This window comes from Crocodylus siamensis, chromosome 14, assembly GCF_052110815.1.
Source record: "Crocodylus siamensis isolate JL-2025a chromosome 14, ASM5211081v1, whole genome shotgun sequence".
Lineage (NCBI taxonomy): Eukaryota > Metazoa > Chordata > Crocodylia > Crocodylidae > Crocodylus > Crocodylus siamensis.
Window position 1 is genome coordinate 14,989,893 of NC_143408.1, and position 18,858 is coordinate 15,008,750.

Here is an 18,858-nt window from a genome sequence, read left to right on the forward strand (position 1 = left end):
CGCCTATGTTTCCCAGGGGACGCAGTACCAGAATTAAGCCCCGTCTCCTGGTGATGGCAGCTCTACCCCCAGGCTAGCAGATGTGCTCTAGGAAGGGGGTCGGCCAGATGCAAGGTGCCCCCAGGAAGGCATTCGGAGCCTGGAAGGTGGTGGGGTGCAGTGAGGTGGGTGGCTCAGTGCAGGAGCCCCCGCTACTGGCCTGCCACAGTGATCACTAGACCTGCACAAAAAGGGAAGTATTTGATCCTGATTCGGCCGATTTGGAGGACAGTAATTTGATTCAGAAATTTGGATCACTGTCCTGAATCTATTTGGCCGAATCAGCTTTGGAAGATTCAGCACTGATTTGAAGAGATTCGGTGATTCAGCCATAGGCTATAATGGGGAAATCAATGAAATACCTAGAACTTTTTTATTTTTTGGCACATTTGGATGAAAACAGCAGGGATGGTAGCCCCTTCTGAGCACACAACATCTGCCAAGTTTCAAGGAGATAGGTGCAGAGGTCTCTGGGAAACTGCACCTCAAACTGCTGAAAGAAAAACTTGTGTCATTTGTATGTGTTAAGGCAGATTTGGATAAAAACAGCAGGGATGGTAGCCTGGAACAGGGGGCCTTCCTGGTGCTGGTTAGATCTCTGCCCACCCACCTGTTTCTGGGCCAGCTGCCCAGACCTCTTTTGCTCAGGCAGAAACAGCTCACAAAAGGGACAGAAAGGCTGCAGAAAGAAGCTTATATGCTTTTTCTATGCACCTACTGCCCCAAGCACTGTGACTGGAAGGGGACTCAGGAAAAGATCACAGTTACTGGCCAGCTACAGATGTCAGTCTTCCCCCACCCCCCCGCCACTTCCCCTCCCTCTTCTCAGTTTCTGTTCCCCTAAAAGACTGCCTTCTGAATCTCCAAATCTTTTTCCGAATCGATTCGGGGATTATTTTGGTCTCTTAATGCTATTTGGATTTGGTGATTTGGCCTCTGAATCAGGCCAAATCTTCTCCAAATTGAATCAGCAACCAAAGCTGATACAGAGAGCAGGAGGAAGACCCAGAGAAATGTGGGGCCCTTGCAGAATGGGACAGGACAATTGATAACAGTTAGGAGAAAGCTGAACTCTTTAATGAATACTTTGTGCTGGTGTTCCTGCATACAAATGGTGGTCGCCTGCCTGGTGGGATACTGGATGGATGGTGGGGCACAGTTGCCAACCAATGGTCAGTGTCAAACTGGTGAGGGAGCACTTAAGAGCAGCTGAATGTCTTCAAGTCAGCAGGACCAGATGGACTACAAGAGTGCTAAGGGAATCAACTGGAGTCATTGCGGGACTGTTGACGAAGGTACCTGAAAACTTGTGTTGCTTGGGAGAGGTCCTGGAACACTGGAAAAGGGCCAATGTGGTGCTAATCTTTAGGAAGGGGAGGAGGGAGGATCCAGGAAACTATAGGGCAATCAGTTTAACCTCAATACTGGGTAAAATTTTGGAAAAAATTATCAAGAAGTCCATTTGTGAGAGGCTGGCAGAAGGCATGATGCTGAAGGATAGCCAACATGGTTTTGTTGCGGGCAGGTCACATCTGATCAACCTTGTCTCCTTCTATGATCAAGTAACAAACCACTTAGATGCGAGAGATGCAGATGATGTCATGTGCTTGGATTTTAAAAAGGCCTTTGATATGGTATCCCATGACATACTTATAAAAAAACAGGGGGATTGTGGGTCAGCAGAGTCCACGGTCAAGTGGGCTGGGAACTGGCTAAGGGGTCAAACCCAGAGAGTGTTAGTGGACAGGTCTGTATCATTTTGGCAGGTGGTGGCCAGGGGTTCTTGTCCCCGTGCTGTTCAACATCTTTATCAACGATTTAGAGGAGATTGTGGAAAGCATGCTGGCCAAGCTTGTGGACAATACTAAGTTATGGGGAAAAGTGGTCACGCTAGAGCATGAATTCTCAACCAGGGGCACATGTACCCCTGGAGGTCCTTGAGAAGGCCCTAGGGGGTAGGCATGGGTGGGCAGGGATGGAGCACCGCCACACACGATCTCACACTGCTGTGCAGGCACTGCCTGCCCAGCTGGACCTGGAGTAGGGAGATGGGGGAAAACTTGCATGCAGCAGCTGCTGCTGCTCCACATCTGGCCACATGTCACTCTCTAATAATGATTAAGGGCCTGGAGGACAAGCCTCATGAGGAAAGACCAAGGGATCTGGGACTGTTCAGCCTGGGGAAGAGAAGACTGAGGTGGGTAGCTGTCTGTATTTATGTAAGGGGTAAATATCAGGAGCTGGGAGAAAAACTGTTCACTAGGGCACCCCAGAGAGGACAAGAGCAATGGCCATAAAAACTGTTAGAGGATGGTTTCAGGTTAGATGCAAGGAAGGTACCCTTCTTTATGATAAGGGTAACCAGAATCTGAGATAGAATTCCAAAGGAGGTGGTGCAGTCCCCAACCTTGGAAGTCTTCAAAACAAGACTGGACAGACACCTTGCTGCACTCTTTTGATCTCAGCAGTATTCCTGCCCAGAGCAGGGGTATGGACTCAATCTTTTGAGGTCCCTTCCAGTCCTTAGTTTCTACGATTTCTATGAACAGATAGTGGTACACAAAATAATCTTACTGACTTCAGTTCTGTTAGAAATAAAGAGGAAAAAGAAATCTGTTTGCCAAGCAAACAAAAATGACAGAGAAAAATATTTTGTAGCTTGTAAGTGTGCTGTAAATAATTATACTATATAGTATGGTTCATACTGATATTAAGTGACACCTGGAGAGAAAGGAAGCTTCCTGTGAGTGGTTCCACTCAATTCAGTTTCCTTCTAAAATTGGCCCATTACCACACTGTTAACACAGATCATTTTCAGATGAAAAACTGCAGTTATTTTCACCCTGAAAAACTACAATGAATCCACATGTAGTTTAGCTTTGAAGTACAAAAATGCTTTACCTAGCCCCTAGTGAAGCAAATGAGCTGGTCTTTGAGAGAAGAGTAATGGTTGTTGTAAGCTGCGAATGTCTACCAGTAAAAAAGTCTACCAGCAAACAGTGCCATCACTTAAATCTTTGCAACTCCATGTCTTTAGCTTCTTCACTCAACTACAGTTTTAATACGTACAAACATTCAGGAAGGTTGGGGAAGGTTAGATAGGTTAAAAATGGCCACCCAATCAAAGGTAAGTTGGGATGGGGGGATTGCAGAAGCTTGTGGGCGGGGAGGAAAATGGTCAGCAAGCAAGCTCAGGATGGATTACTGATGGGGGCAAGCAGGGTCTATGGAGGGGTTGGGGGCTCTGCCCCCTAATCCCAAAGAACAGGAGCTATTTTTAGCTCCCAAACTCCCCCCACCACCAGATGACATCCCCCAGTGAACCAATACCCCTCCCCCAGCGAATGCTGGTAAAAACTGTTACTGGCAGCAGCTTGCAGGATTGGGGGGAGGGAGGCAGGCTCAGAGGGTGGCATGGAGGGCTGGCTGATCCATAAGGGGGGGTGTTATCCATTTGGGGGTGGTGGGAGGGCCAGGGAGCTAAAAAATAGCCTGGTGCAAGGAGGCTGGGGGCAGGTAGGGAAAGCACAGCCCTGAGACTGGAGGCAATGGCTGGGCTTTCCCAGTCTTGGGGCTGCACTGGGTACTGTAGAGAAGTTCAGTTAGATATGTCTTGCAGACCCAATCTAAAGTTAGACTACCTTGGAAGTACAGTTAACTTAGAACAGGTCAACAATTTTTTAGACCGACCCAACTGCCCTGAACTTCTATACAGTTTGTACTTAGATCCACCTAATTAGGGATCTAAACATAAGGTCTGCATCTGGACAAAGTAAGTTAGAGGTAGTGGCCATTTTTAACATGATCTAACCTCACCAAAACTCTGTATGCACCCTTAGAAAACCTCATTTTCAATGTGGATTCATTTGGCGTAATTCACAGCATCAACGATCTGATAATATCCACTCTACTCTCATACTGCTTTAAGAATAAAATCTCATTCACTCTCATTGAAGTATATTTGCTGTTCACAGTAAGCTAGTAATAACTTATTCTTTGGTCAATTAAAGGAAGCTGACTACACAGAGAGCAGATCTGTTGTTTAAAACAATGTTTTGGGGTGTTTTGTTTTAACTCAACTTCCATTTTATTTGTTCATTCTTCATAGTTTAATTAGAATACTGAATTGATTTCCCAAAGAAGGAAAGTGATAATCCTAAGTGATCAAATATTTATCCATGCTAAATATTCACTTGTCATTTTTTAAAATGTTAAGCTAAGTAATTTGGGTATTCAGATTAAGACATTTTCAGGCACCTGACTTTCAGATGGCAAGTGAGATTTAAAAAGGGATGCATGAATGCACATGCTTTCATTTCCAAGCTAGTGACGTACTTCACAACAAAGCCTTACCTGAACTTGTAGTGCAGAAGAGAACTGTAAGAGTGAGGAAAAATAGTGCCTGTATGGGTCCAGGATCCAGATGCATAGTGCCAGATTACAGAAGTGAAAGCACAGCACTCCAGACTATGACAAGGCACTGAAACAACTGTAACAAAAAAGAAAGAAAATCTAAAATTTACTGTAGATTTTTTTCCTCCTTATTTCTTCTTATATACACAGAAATATGGTTGGAAACTAGAATCAAAGTACATTCACACCTTCAAGACCAGGAGATTTTCCATCATTCAGTGCATGACAATACTCTAGGACAGTACTGCACAGAGACGAATAATAAGTTTGTAGATTTAAAAATTTTAATGCATTACAAAGACTACAAAATTATAAAATGGGAAGTGGGGAGGGGGGGAATTGAGGTTTTGTATTATTTACCAGAGTTACATACAGTATTGCTATTTTACCAGCAGAACTGCCAGGACACCCATGGCAAAGAGATACTAAACAAACAAAAATATGCAAACGGTATGTAAATCCATTGTGCACTCTACACAGTAGCACTGTGCAAAGCTTCGGGTTCAATTTGATTCAGAGAAGATTTGGCCTGATTCAATGGCCAAATCTGGATCGAACTGGGGACCAATTTAAAGGTCCAAATCTATTCAAAGCTCTATGAATTGTTGGGAAAGATTCAGAGAGCTTTGATGAGTCAGGCAGCCTGCAGTGGCTACAGCAGGGAGCTGGACCTGGACTCACAGCTGGTAAGTACTAGGGGTGGGGAGGGCTTAGGAGACCATGGGGGACCCCTACCAGCCTCTCCCAGTCCCCCAGCCCCCACCTTCTTCCAGTCCTGCCAAGGCTGCCCTGCCTCCCCCCAGCTCCTGGCCCTTTAAAGAAAAGCCCCGGTGCTCACCAAGTGGGTGGGCCATCCCTGCTGCCCCCCACTCAATGGGAGGCTATGCCATGAGTCTCCTGCCCTCCACCACTTTTTTTTTTTCTTAGTGTCAGAGCTGGCCCAGGCAGGGCACCTATGGGGGGGGAGGGAGGATGGAGCATCAAGTGGGGGTCAAGGGGCTTGTGAGGAGCCCCCCATGCAGCATGGGGCAGTACAGGGCAGCGGGGATCACCCCCCACCTGGCAGCACTGAGTGAGTCAGGTCTTTTTTTTTTTTTTTTTTTTTTTTTTAAAGTGCCAGGAGCTGGGGCAGGCAGGGCAGCCATTGCCAGGCTCCAGGGGATGAGCCTGATTGATTCAGAGATTTTGCAGCAGCCAAATCTCTGAATCAGATTTGCCCAAATTGATTTAGGACAGTGATTCGAATCACTGAACTGAATCACTGTCCCCTGAATCATCCGAATCCAAAGCAAATACTAGCCACTTTGCACATTTGCCTACTACACAGACATAAGTGTCTCTATGGGTGGAGCAACATACAAGTTTATGGACAACAGCTGCCAAGTCCCAATCATTACATATTCCTATTGCTTAGCTGAATTTTACATTGCCTTGTGACTAGCCTCAAATGCCTGGGTTCTGCAATTTCAAATTGTTGAATTTATGAAGTTAACACAAGATTTCTAATATATTAAATACTTTAGATGCCCCCTTGTATTCCATAAGTACTCACTCTAAATGGTAAGATGTTCTTTTTTTAAAGTTTCAGACTTCACAGAGACTAAAAAGTGGGAGGGAATAGTGGAATATGGAAAATAATTCCAACACATTTAACTATCTTCAGGTTTCCAGCCCAAGGCATCAAAAACTAAAAGCTCATTACTGAAGGTATTAGAAAAGATACTAGCAGAATATAGCCAATATCCTTTACAATGTGGGAAAATAATCTGTAGAAACCCTTTAAAGCCAAAATGGACCAGAGATTCAAAGAGGTCTCAGTTTTGTGTTTCACAGTATAATTTATGTGCTGAAGGGATCAATTGAAAACTGCTACAAAAACTGAAATCTCAACTCTGAAGGGTTTAACACTTGGGTATTACATAAGGGAGCTATTTAATCAATCTACAAAAAAAAATCAGATCACCTCTCCCCTGAAAAGTCAGGTTTACCTTGTTTTTTAAATAAACGTAGACACAGCAACTGTTTGTTTCATTAGAACTATAACTACATTACTCTATCATCTCAGGAAAGTTACTCCAGCATGAACATGTAAAAAAAAGTATTAAAACAGTATCAGAAACAGCTAGAAGCATACCACTCCACATTTCCTACATCTATTTACTATTTACTGTTTGTCCTTGTCTCTCACAATTCACTTCATACTCACAATTTGAAAAGCTCATGGAGAACTTACAGGGTTCTGTTAGAAAAGATTCAAGATTGAATTGTTGGCAACTTCTGAAACCCTCTTACAAGAATTATCCAATAATTCCCAGTACCTAACTAACATTTTGCCAGTTCCTTTGCAGAATGCTTAGAGAGGTTTTCAGTAGCACAGAAATGGCAAACATATTAGCTGTGTAGAAACTGCTTTGGTTTATTTGAATTCTCACTTGGTTCAAGGGCAGGAGATCCACCCCACTAGCAAGCACACAGGACAAAGTAAACACTCAGAGAACTTGTTAACATAAAACACTTTTCCAATGAGGCTGGGGGACAGTGTTTCTTTTTACCAAATCGTTCCTCAACTATTTATTTATAATAAGCAATGAAATGTATATTCTAGGTCAACTTTAACCCCAGCCAGCACATGGGGCTACTGGGTTATGCTGCAGCTGTCTTTTTAAAGGAGGCAAAGCTCATTAGCTTTTAACTAAACCTTATCTTACGGGATCTCCTTTATCCAGTTTCTGATTTCCTTTGGTTTTATCTTGCTCTTTCCATGTTCTCAGCAGCCAGTGGCAATAGCTACTCCTTTCTTTTGACCCACCAATCTGGCTCTTAGCAGGCTTGCAGGACAGCAAGGCCAATTACAACATACCTTAGATACAGAGAAACCTACATGTGTGAATAAGGATCTTCTGCTGGAAACTTGCAAGCGGGACAACAATTTTAATGCGTCTTGAGTATTTACATATGAAAGCATCATTCATGCTTGGGTACTTGCTTTTCATTTAGTTTTAAGACCGTAGAAATTGATATCCAAATATATTAGCATCTGCTCAGCTCTTGTCATCTGCATTAGCTAAACAGTGCATAACACAAGTGTGAAATTTAAGCTGATGATGCTTCAGAGAAAAATGCAAGACCAATTATAAACAGCTGCTGTATTTCCTTGGCAGATTTAAAGCTGGTTTCTTTAAACTTAAGCAGGGGTGCACATACAGAGAAGGATAGATACTAGAAATTCTCCAGAATGTGATATCCATAAATCTGACTCCCATGGAAAATGGTATTTTAAGAAACCTGCTACTTTAAGTAACCAACACTCTTGGGCGAGAAAACCCCTCCCCTCCCCCCCCCAGCATTCTGACATAACAGCGAAAACAATTATTATTAAAAGCACCAGAAAGCAGGATGAGAGAAAGATGGTTGATCATCAAGAGTAGCCACACAAGACACCAATAAAATTTCTTTACCACTCAGCAATAAACTATTATTTAGGGTGTTGGCAAAAGTACCAGTTACCACTTACTTTACCACTTCCTGGTGCAGAGGGCACCTGTGTGGAGTTTATTTGAGATATTATTTTCCTAGGCCATTTGTGTGGCAGGTAGGAACATACTGTGAGAAAGAACAGACGTACAAATGCAGAACTTCCATATACAAGAGATTAACCTGCAGGTTTTTTTGTTTCTACACGGCACAGTGGTTCTAATCCTTTTAGATTCATGATTCGTCTTCAGAAAAATTCTGAATTTGACAGCCCCCTGATCAATAATCACTGTGATGCTGTGGTCAGCTTTTGTCAGTGGTTCTCAGTAAGGGTGGTGCTGACACAGCTGCCTTTGCCCCACGGTAAAAGTTCCCCACACACCTCGTGGCCTCAGATAGGGAAGTGATACATATGCTCTTGCCTCCATTAGGATTATCTGTAGGCTTAGCAGGATTTGATTTTTTTAAAATCGGTAAATGTTGATAAATGCTGATTTCACCTCACACTCTCAGACTGACAAAAAATATTTCCAGTGTTAATGATCAAAATTTATAGAAAGGGGATGCAAGAAAAAAATGATGGCTGATTAAATTGTGTGACAACAGGGGAAGCAGTCCTCTAGAACTGTTCTAATGAGTTCGAACTGCAACTCCCAGAAACCCCATGGGAGCAGAAACAAAGGAGGAGGAAGTAACAAAGCAGACAAGGGAGCTATGGGCAAGGAGAGCTGGGACTTCCCCTCCCTAAGTATCAATAACAGGGATAACTACATTAATGAGTACTGAAAGGAGCTTAAGCAAAAGATACACTCCCTGTAGAAAGTGTTTTTGCTAGCCACGGTCACAAAGAAACTAACCCAAACAGTGAGAAAACAGAATTTATACTTAACACATGATGATGGTTCCTGGTAGACATCCATTTAATGACATGGTGGGATCTGATCCTGGATCCCAATTCATGCATCCTGGGATAAGAGATAGGTCCATTTGTATGTCTGATTGCATAGGGAGCCCAGCCCTGGGAACTAGTCCCCAAAACTGTGCTTCCTGCAGCACCCTTTCAACTTGTCTTTATGGCTGGAGCCCAGGATCGCTGTCCCAGCTTCACACATACAAACATATGGGTTTAAACCCATATACGAAGCAGCCCTGCCTGGGCTGCTCATAGTGCAGAGGCAGGGGCCCAGCAGAGGAAGATTCCCACAGAGCTCATCAGCTCCCCTGAATCAGCACCCGTCAATTATTGGGCAATTCATTGAAAAAGTAGTAGCAGAAGCATAATTCATTTCCCTACAGTTCACAAATAACTGCCTTTTCAGAAACACACTGACAAGATGTTACCTTTATATGTCAACAAAGTCATAATTATTGCTAAGTCATTGCACTAAAGCTTCCTTTTTACTGTACTCACATCTGGTAACAGTCACTAAAGAAAATGTTAGCATCTTTCAGCTAGTTACTTCCCACCCAATGATGATTCAATTGCATAAGTAAAATGGACAAATCAATCCACTTGGCTCCTTAAAGTTACCTGTTTCATAGAAGTCATCACAATTGGCACCTGTTTATAATCTCGTAGGGGCAGGCAGGATCCTAGAGAATGAATTCCCTTTTCACTCTTACAGGTGATCCCTCCAGCTCATTAGCAGAACACGCAAGACTAGGGCAGTGTGGGGGAGGCCTATATTTCCACCACCGGTGATCAAACTACATGAATCAGAGTGTTTCAATGACTCTGTAAACCCATACCCATGGGTTGAAACACTCGGTAGTGTTTCAATGACTTCTGTCTAGCACCCGATCCATTTGCCCTCCATAAGTTATTTGTAATACTGGCGTATCAATAACCATGAAATCCATGAAAATGAAGGATCTTCTGAATATGTATTGTGACAGAATAAACTTTAATTTATTTTGTGGTTAATCAGTGGCAGAGTTCTGCATAAAGCAGTTTGCTGAAATCTGCTTAATGTTTTGGGGGGACACACATATTAAGGTAGCCTACTAAATTGAATTCAAAGAGATATTTTAGCTGCATCATTTCACCTGTCATGGATCAAAATACCAGCACTGTGTTGGACTCCTATGCAATTTTTAAAAGGACCCCTTGCCAATGTGAAGTCCAGGAAGATAAATGCCAATCAATTCAGAGTTGGGAAGTGAAGATGCCACCTGCTGGCAAATTAAGGATATTCCTGAAACTGGTATGGGCACAGAAAGAATGCCAAAGTTGAGACAGACATTAGAATGGAAGAAATATGGACCTGAACAGAGGGGCAAAAAGCCTGAATAATCTGTTTGCATTGTCATAATAGCTTTTGCAACACTTCTCTTGGAACAGTACTTGCACCCAAGATATCAAAGGAATACTTTATGGTATCACATGCTGTAAGAAATGTCATCACTTGTGTTAGCTGTAATAGATGCTGTAAACCACTGCTTCATGCTCCCTGCAAGTTCTCGGGTCTTTTATTTGCTCTTGATTTCAGTAACATTTAAAAAAAAAAAAAAAAAGGAAAGAAAAAAGCAAGCTAACTGACAATGGGTATTCCTCTTCACAGGCTAAAAGAATCATCTCCATAGCTGCAATGCAGACAGAGTATTACGTTCAAAGTTGGGCTGAATGGATTTGTGGGTCACATGGGGCACCTACACGTGTCAGATGTCTGCCTCGATGCGTACTAATTAATACACATCAGAGCAGACTTGATGAATCGAGAATGCTGGGCCATGCTAATTAATGTGCTCCAGCAGCCTCCATGTTCCGTCTATTTATGCTTCAGAATGGTGGCAGGGCACCTGAACTAATGCTAGTCAAACAGACTTTATTCATCATTTTAAATAGTATGAAAATGTTTTCATAGAAACAGCCAACCACCCCAAAACTCCCTCTTACTTGTGCTGGTTTGGCTCGTATTTCACACTGTAAGACACCAAGGTAAAGCTTGTTATTTACCGTATCCTACAGGCTCCCCACTGAAATAAGGCCTCTAAATGCTACTGTAATATAAACATTATAACAGACAGTTAGTTACCCCTGCTCACTAACCATTGTATACTCAAGTGCTATCACATTTAAGTGCTACTTTGACATCTACCTAGGGTGGCCATTGGTCCTGTTTTATACCAGACTGCCCTGTGTTTAAACCCTTTGCCCCCTATCCATTCCTGAATGAGGAACGGATTGCAAGAAGTCCTGTTTTTCAGTTCATCAGTGGAAATGCATGTCAATCATTTGTCCTCACAATTCTATTGGCTGCGCCTAGAGGTCGGACAGTGCACGGCCAGGAGGGGAGGGGTCTCAAGCTAGCCAAGGCAGAAGAGAGGGAGGCAGAGGATCCCAGGGGCTGGCTGCTTTGTGCCTGCGTGACAAGCTGTGGCTGCAATGCACGTGCAGGCACAGTGAGAGCTGGGGCACTTGCATGTCTGAGCTCCCTGGCATGTGTGGGAAGACCTGGGCCCTGGGGGAGCTGAGCTGAGCTGCCAGGGCTGGGCAGCCTCGGCACAAGGTAATGGTTTTGAGAGCAGGCAGGTGGAGCACCGCGTTTGTGTCTGCTGGAACTCCTGTGGGACTGGGGCAGGCTCTCGTCACTGTTTTTGTACCCACAGAGTATGCCCTATTTTCAAGGCTGGACTGTCTGGAGAAACCGGCAGAGCTGTGGGATATGTGAAACCGTGATGTAGGGCAGTGGTCTCCAAACTTTTTTGATCGCGCACCCCTATCAGTAAAAAATTTTTGAGCACGTGTCCCCAATATATGTATATTTATATAAATAGAAATATAATAGAAGTTCTAATATTTTCTTCCCACACCCCATTGTCTTGCGCACCCCACTTTGGAAACCACTGATGTAGGGGGAGGGAGGTGAGACTCCCTGCTGGCTGAACTGCAAAGGCTCACAAACTTGCTGCTAATCCTAGCACTTGCTCTCCCACGTTTCACAGGATGCCACACGTTCATTGGCATGGGGTTTACGGACCAAATAGCAGTCTTTTTGTGGTGGCTCCTCCCCTTGCTGTTGATTGTCCAAGTGGGCTGGTGGTCCCACCCCTCACCAAGGAGATGTCCTGTACTCTGGGGATGCGTTAGTGGCCACCCTACATCTAGCCTGATGGCTGTAATGAAATAATAGAAAAGAGGCAATTTCCACTATGGATAAAGTATCTATTTTCTTCTCCAGTGTTGCTACCTTGTTATGCAACTTTACTACCCAAGACAAACTTCTCCATGTCATCCATGCTACTTGTAAGAACTTACAGGTACTCCTCTTTAAATAAGATGATGATTTGTTTTTTCTTAGTCCCAAACAAAGCCTCCATACCTGTGGGAACGCTAAAGGTCAGAAATGACAGCAGAGCCTACTCTTTCACTGTGAATAAACTGGCGTTGAGATTCCAAGGACTTCTGGTTTCTGTCCAGGAATGGCATCTCCCACTTTAAAAACTGAAGTCCAGTAAATATTGCCACATCATATTTTCTAGTCTCTCAAAGTTGAACTATGTTATGTTTTTCTAGCCCATACAAAGTTTCAGAAAAATTGTCTTTTTAATTTGTTCTCTAAAGTCTTCACTGTATCAACACAATGGAACAAATTCAAAAGAAACTGAATTCAAGATTTTCACAAATCAAATCCCCTAAAATCAACCAAAACACTACAGCTGAAGTGAAGTGTAAGCAAGTTGAGTGGATCATTACATTTCACACTGAGGCACCTTTAAAAAAAAAGTGGGGGGGAGGTATGGTACTGCCAGAGAAAGTAAGCAGACATTCTTTTGGCAGTCGACTCAGTGATCAGCAGAGCCTTTGATCATTAGCTGTCCTCATGCTGTCCTCCTGGGGTCTGGCAAAATGAGTGTAACAGCTGGCATATACACTTCACTAGCTGCTTTTTATTTGGACTCTGGTAAGAAACTCAGCAGCAACTGATATTCTGCACATCAGTTTTAACTTCTAACTTCTGGAGTTTATTCTTTTCGTAGCTATGAAATCCCTTGAAGCAGTGAACAAACAACATTGATGAATTCTCATACATACTGTACAACTAATACATTCACTACACAAATGTACAGGTTTCCCTGCTTTATGCTGTACATGTGTTCCTGGAAAATGGCACAACTTGAATTCACAGAGACAATCCACTTTACAACGCAACAAATAGGGACACGTTCCAAGACCTCGACTGTACTGACCCCCAGAGCCATTTCTACCACTTTTCCAAAACAATTTTGGTACTCACCAACAGCAGACAGTACACACAAGCAGAGCACACCCCCATCATAATGGGGCTGGCAACTCAGAAACACGTGTCGCAGACAATGAGCAAGGAGCACAGATCCACACAGGAGGCTATACTTTGGTGCATGCCAAATGCGGCACAAAGCAGCTGGCTGTGGGCTTCCACCACACTGATCGCATAAGAGTGATTTTACCTCGCATATAATGAATTTTTTGGTATAAAAAGGGTCATCACATAAGAGCAAATTCGCACAAACAGAACTCGCATAAAGTGAGGGAAACCAGTAGCCTGCAAACCTTGAAAAAAAAAAATACTGTGGCTGTTCGTGGAGAACACAGTCAATAGGTTTTGTGCTGATAGGAAGGTCTGATGTCGTTGGAAGGGAAATAAGCTTACTTAAGCATCATTTTTAAAGAATGCCCAGTGATCACTCAGTCATTAGCATCAACCTTTAATAAGCAAATGTACAGCTACAGTGTTCATTACCCTTCCTCCTCCTCCTCCAGGGTCTCAATCGAGTCAGCCAAGCATGCAAACTGATCCTGTCGCCAGCAAAAGCATTTCCTTTTACTGTGGTCAGCCAAAAGCAGAAGAAAATGGAAGTGACTTAGAGTTATGGCACCAAAACGGCCAGACGAACAAGGAAATAATCAACTCCACATGAGCCACTTTTAGCCCATAACAATGAAAAGGGCCCACAACTAACCCCAGGAAAGGTCATCAGGACCACAGGGGTCACAAACAGAAAAGGGCAACAGTGAGTGGCTGCCAGCTGTAATAAGAATCACTGTGCTGCTAATTACACTCAGAAGAGAGCTGGAACTCAAAGATAAAATTCTAGTACAGTGACATTTTGCATAAAAAATTAAAGTGCTCCTGTTTTACCCCATTGCAAAGCAGGCACTTCAGCTATGATGCGTGTGTGTTGTTAAACGACAGGAAGTTTCATAGTTAGTAGGGTCGGAAGGGACCTGAGCAGATCAACAAGCCTGACGCCCTGCCATGGCAGAAAAGAGTAGTGGGGTCAAACGACCCCACCAAGGTGATTGTCTAGCCTTGTCTTAAACACCCCCAGGGTAGGAGCCAGCACCACTTCGCTTGGAAGTTGGTTCCAGATCCTAGACCGTGAAGTAGCACCTCCTGATGTCTAATCTGAATTTGCCCTCTGGCTAGCTAGTGACCATTATTTCTAGTCACTCCTAGTAGTGCTGCGGGGAACAGGGACTCCCCCAGTGCCTGCTGGTCCCCTCTGACTGGTTTGTAACAGCCCACTAGATCCCCCTCAGCCTTCTCTTGTGGAGGCTGAACAGGTTCAGGTCCCGTAGCCTCTCCTCATAGGGCCTGCCCTGCTGTCCCCCGATCATGCGAGTGGTCCTTCTCTGGACCCTCTCCATGCTGTCCACATCCCTCCTGAAGTGCGGTGCCCAGAGCTGGACGCAGTACTCCAACTGTGGCCTGACCAGTGCCGCATAGAGGGGGAGGATCACCTCCTTGGACCTGCTCGAGATGCATCTGTGGATGCATGACAAGGTACAGTTGGCCTTCCTGACTGCCTCTCCACACTGCCAGCCCATGTTCATCTTGGCATCAATGATAACTCCAAGATCCTTTTCTGCCTCTGCCCTGACGAGAAGGGAGTTCCCCAGCCTGTAGGTATAGGGCTGGTTCTTTCTCCCCAGGTGCAGCACCTTGCACTTGTCAGTGTTGAATCCCATCCTATTCTCAACTGCCCAGCCCTGTAACCTGTCTAGGTCCAATTGTAGCCTACTCCTCCCTTCTAGTGTGCCCACATCCCCCCATATCTTAGTGTCATCAGCAAATTTGAACAGGGTGCTTTTTACCCCCTCGTTCAAGTCACTGATGAAGATGTTGAACAGTGCAAGCCCGAGGACTGAGCCCTGGGGGACCCCAGTGCCCACATCCCTCCAGGTCAAAAATGACCCATCCACCACCACTCTCTGGGTGCAGCCCTCCAGCCAGTTAGTGACCCATTTGACTGTGTAGGTGTCATCACCACAGTCCCCCAATTTTTTAATGAGAACGGGGTGAGAGACAGAGTCGAAGGCCTTCCTGAAGTCCAGAAAGACTATGTCCACTGCTACCCCTGCATCTAAGGATTTGGTTACCTGGTCGTAGAAGGCCACCCGGTTGGTCTGACAGGACCTGCCTCTAATGAACCTGTGTTGGTTGCCCCTAAGCATAATCTCCCCTGTTGGCTCCTCATGGACATGCGCCAGAATAACTCTCTCAAAAAGCTTACCCAGGATAGAGGTAAGACTAACTGGCCTATAGTTTCCCAGGTCCTCCTTCCTCCCTTTTTTGAAGATGGGAACCACGGTGGCCCTCTTCCAGTCCTCTGGCACCAACCAGAGCACCACGAGTGCTCATAAAGCCATGCCAGGGGTCCTGCAATGACCTCAGCTAATTTCCTCAGCACCATGGGATGGAGATCGTCAGGACCAGCTGATTTAAATACATCCAGTCCCTCCAGAAGTTCCCTGACTAGATCCTCCCTGACCCTTGGCCTAGGTGCACCTCCCCTGGGGCCTGAAGGGGCCCAGTGGGGGGGCTGATCTGGTCCCTGCTCAGGAAAATGGAGGCAAAGAAATCGTTAAATAGGTTAGCTTTGTCATCTGGTGAGACAACCAAATTTCCTAGCGTGTCTTGCAGGGGCCCCACATTACCTGGTACCTTCTTTTTGCCCCCTATGTATTTAAAAAAGGACTTCTTGTTGTCCTTAATCTGGGAAGCTAGTCCCAGTTCCACCTCCGCCTTGGCCTTCCTGACCGCCCCCCTGCATCCCCAAGCAACCGCAGTATAATCCTCCCTGGTGATGGCCCCTCCCTTCCATTGGATGTACGCCTCCCTTTTAGCTAGGATACATTCCCGGATGCTTTGGTGAGCCATGGGGGCTTGTGTGCCCTCCTGCTCCCTTTTTCAAAGAATACTGGGGGAGGAAAGAAAGATTACTGACAAGGGGAGGGACTTGAGGGAGGAATACTGGCAAGGGGAGGGACTTCATGGCAAAGGCCAGGGGTAGAACTTCGAGTCTCAAAATGGCAGCCAGGGGGGTGGGGCACCTGTCAAGGGGTAGGGCTATGCTTGTGGACTTCAATAGCTCACCAAAACTCTTTAAGCAGCCCTCTGGCTGAAATAAAATTGTCCACTCCTGCTCTACTCCAACTCAGGCACGTGTTTCCATGTGGGGTGGGTGTTTCTGGATTCCTGATGTGTTCTGCAACATACTGTTTCTGCCATTCCCACTTTTTTGTCTCCTGTTGTCATTGTGAGGTTTCAAAGTACTGAGATCCTTACAGCAGACTCTTCCTCCACTTGGAGCAGTTCTGGATGATAGTCTCCAGCAAGTTGATGTCAATTGTTGCATTTTTTCCAAGTTGGCCTTGAGGACGTCCTTGAAGCGATTCCTCTGCCCTCCTCTTGAGCTGGGAGAATAAAACTTGCTTCGGTAGTCTGGAGTCAGACACCTAGATAATGTGACCAGCCCAGAGAAGATGATGCCAAAAAATCATTGCCTCAAAATTCATGATGTTTGCTTGCGAGAAGATGCTAACATTGATGCATCCGTCTTCCTACTGGATTTAAAAGATCTTCCATAGGCAGCATCAATGGTACTTCTCCAGCAACTTGAATTGTCTCCTGTCAGCAAGTGGAAGGAGACAGTTCAGGAGGTTTCTCGCAATGATCTTTACATATGCTCCTTTCTTCCTTTCACCATCCTCCAACCTACAAAGTACAGGGGGGTTTTTTATTCTGTCATTCAAATGCTTTTTCTGACAAAAGGATATAGAAGTTAATCTTTGCTATTCTAAGCAGAAGATGACTTAACTTGAGCTCAGGTGGTAGATAAGCATGCAAACCACTTAGGCACACTTAGACCACTACAAACTAAAGCTAAATGTAGAAAGCAACTGTCTGTTTTCTTCACACTGCACACTAAGAGAGATGACTATGAACTGTTTTAGGTAAATCTTCAGGTGATATTTCTAACCAAAGTCCTGCGTGACATGATACCTGCCAGGTTGTGATATTCCAAGTAACAACAGCTGATGGTAAAAGAGCTCAAGCTTACTTGATGTAAACTAGAGGGAAGTGTCTAATGGGCCCTTCAACTTTAGAATAGGCACCTCATCTTGGTCCAACGTAATCTGAAACTGTAGACTTTCAGGGCATAGAAGATGCTTGTTTTTCCAAGCTTTGGGAAAGGGTATGAAGCAGAACCATACTAGTCTATTTATTCTGTTAGTCTCTAGGGCTGGGTTTTCTAAAACTAATCTGAACCATTGTCTTGCCCTGGACAATTATGTGTGCGGTTTTATTGATGACAAGATATTACATGTTAGGAGGTTTATTAAGGAAAGAAAAAATAATAATATTTTGGGGCCTGGTTGGAAACCAGTCTTTTACCACACCAGTTTGTCATTTTTTTCAGTTGTGCGTTAGAATTTACTTAAATTCTACTTTTAGGCCCTGTACTTGCAAAGCTTAATATTACCTCATAGTGAAACAAAATCAAAAGAATCATAGAAAATTAGGGCTGGAAGGGACCTGACAAGGTCATCTAGTCTAACCCCTTGCTCAAAGTAGGACCAGCCCCAACTATCTCGACCCAGGTCTTAAAGACCTCCAAGGACAGAGAACCCACAACCTCTCTGGGTAGCCTGGTCCAATGCTTGACTACCCTCCATGTGAGAAAGTTTCTTCCCCAAGTTCCTTCCCCAAAATCTAACCTCAACCTCCCTTGCTGCAACTTGAAACTATATCTAATTGGTTTGTCATCTACCACCACTGAAAACAGTCTAGCTCCATCTACATAACCACACTTGAGTAGTTCAATGCCATTAAATCCCTTCTCAGTCTTCTGTGCTCCAGACTAAATAAACCCAGTTCCCGCAGCCTCACCTCACAAGTCATGTCTCCCAGACCCCCAACCATTTTTGCTGCCCTCTAGCAGGACTCTATCCAATTTATCCACATCCTTCTGTAGTGGGGGGCTAAAACTGGACATAGTACTCCAAATGTGGCCTCACCAGTGCCAAATAGAACAAATAGTAACTTCCCTCAATCTACTAGCAACACTCCTACTAATACAGCCCAGTATGCTGTTAGATTTCTTCACAACAAGGCTCACATTCATCTCACTGTCACTGTAACCCCCAGGTGCTTTTCTGCAGAGCTGCTGCTTAGCCAGTTGGTCCCCAGTCTGTACCAGTGCACGGGATGGTTCCATCCTAAGTCCAAGACTGTACTTGCTGAACTTCATGAGACTTCTTTTGGTCCAATCCTCCATTTGTTTAGGTCCATCTTAATCCTAGTCCTACTCTCCATCATATCTGCTACTCTCCTCAGCTTGGTATCATCCACAAACTTGCTGAAGATGAGCTCTATGCCATCTTCCAGATTGCTAAAGAAGATATTGAACAAAGCCAGCCCAAGGACCAAGTGCTGGGGCACTCCACTTGATACCAGATGCCAACTAGAGACAGCCATTAACTACTACCCTTTGAGCCTGACAATCCAGCTGGTTTTCTATCCAGTTTACAGTCCATTCATGCAACCCACACATTAGCTTTCTTGAGAGAATGTTGTGGGAGATGCTTTCAAAAGCCTTGCTTAAGTCAAGGTGTACCACATCCACTGGTCTCCCCACATCCACAGAGCCAGCTATTTTGCTAGA

General features: G+C 44.6%; 1 protein-coding gene across 6 annotated transcripts in view; it reads right to left on the reverse strand.

Moving 5' to 3' along the window:
• CDON (cell adhesion associated, oncogene regulated) overlaps positions 1–18,858 on the reverse strand; it is a 189,409-nt gene that overhangs the window by 64,818 nt on the left and 105,733 nt on the right. For 5 of the 6 annotated variants that reach the window (XM_090027842.1, XM_090027846.1, XM_090027840.1 and 2 more), the window contains one exon: positions 4,393–4,528. In XM_090027842.1, coding sequence (XP_089883968.1) covers positions 4,393–4,468 — 76 coding nt within the window. In that variant the 5' untranslated portion in view covers positions 4,469–4,528. Of the gene's footprint in view, positions 1–4,392; positions 4,529–16,286; positions 16,908–18,858 lie in introns of all 6 variants that reach the window. The other variant, XM_090027844.1, reaches the window with a different exon arrangement.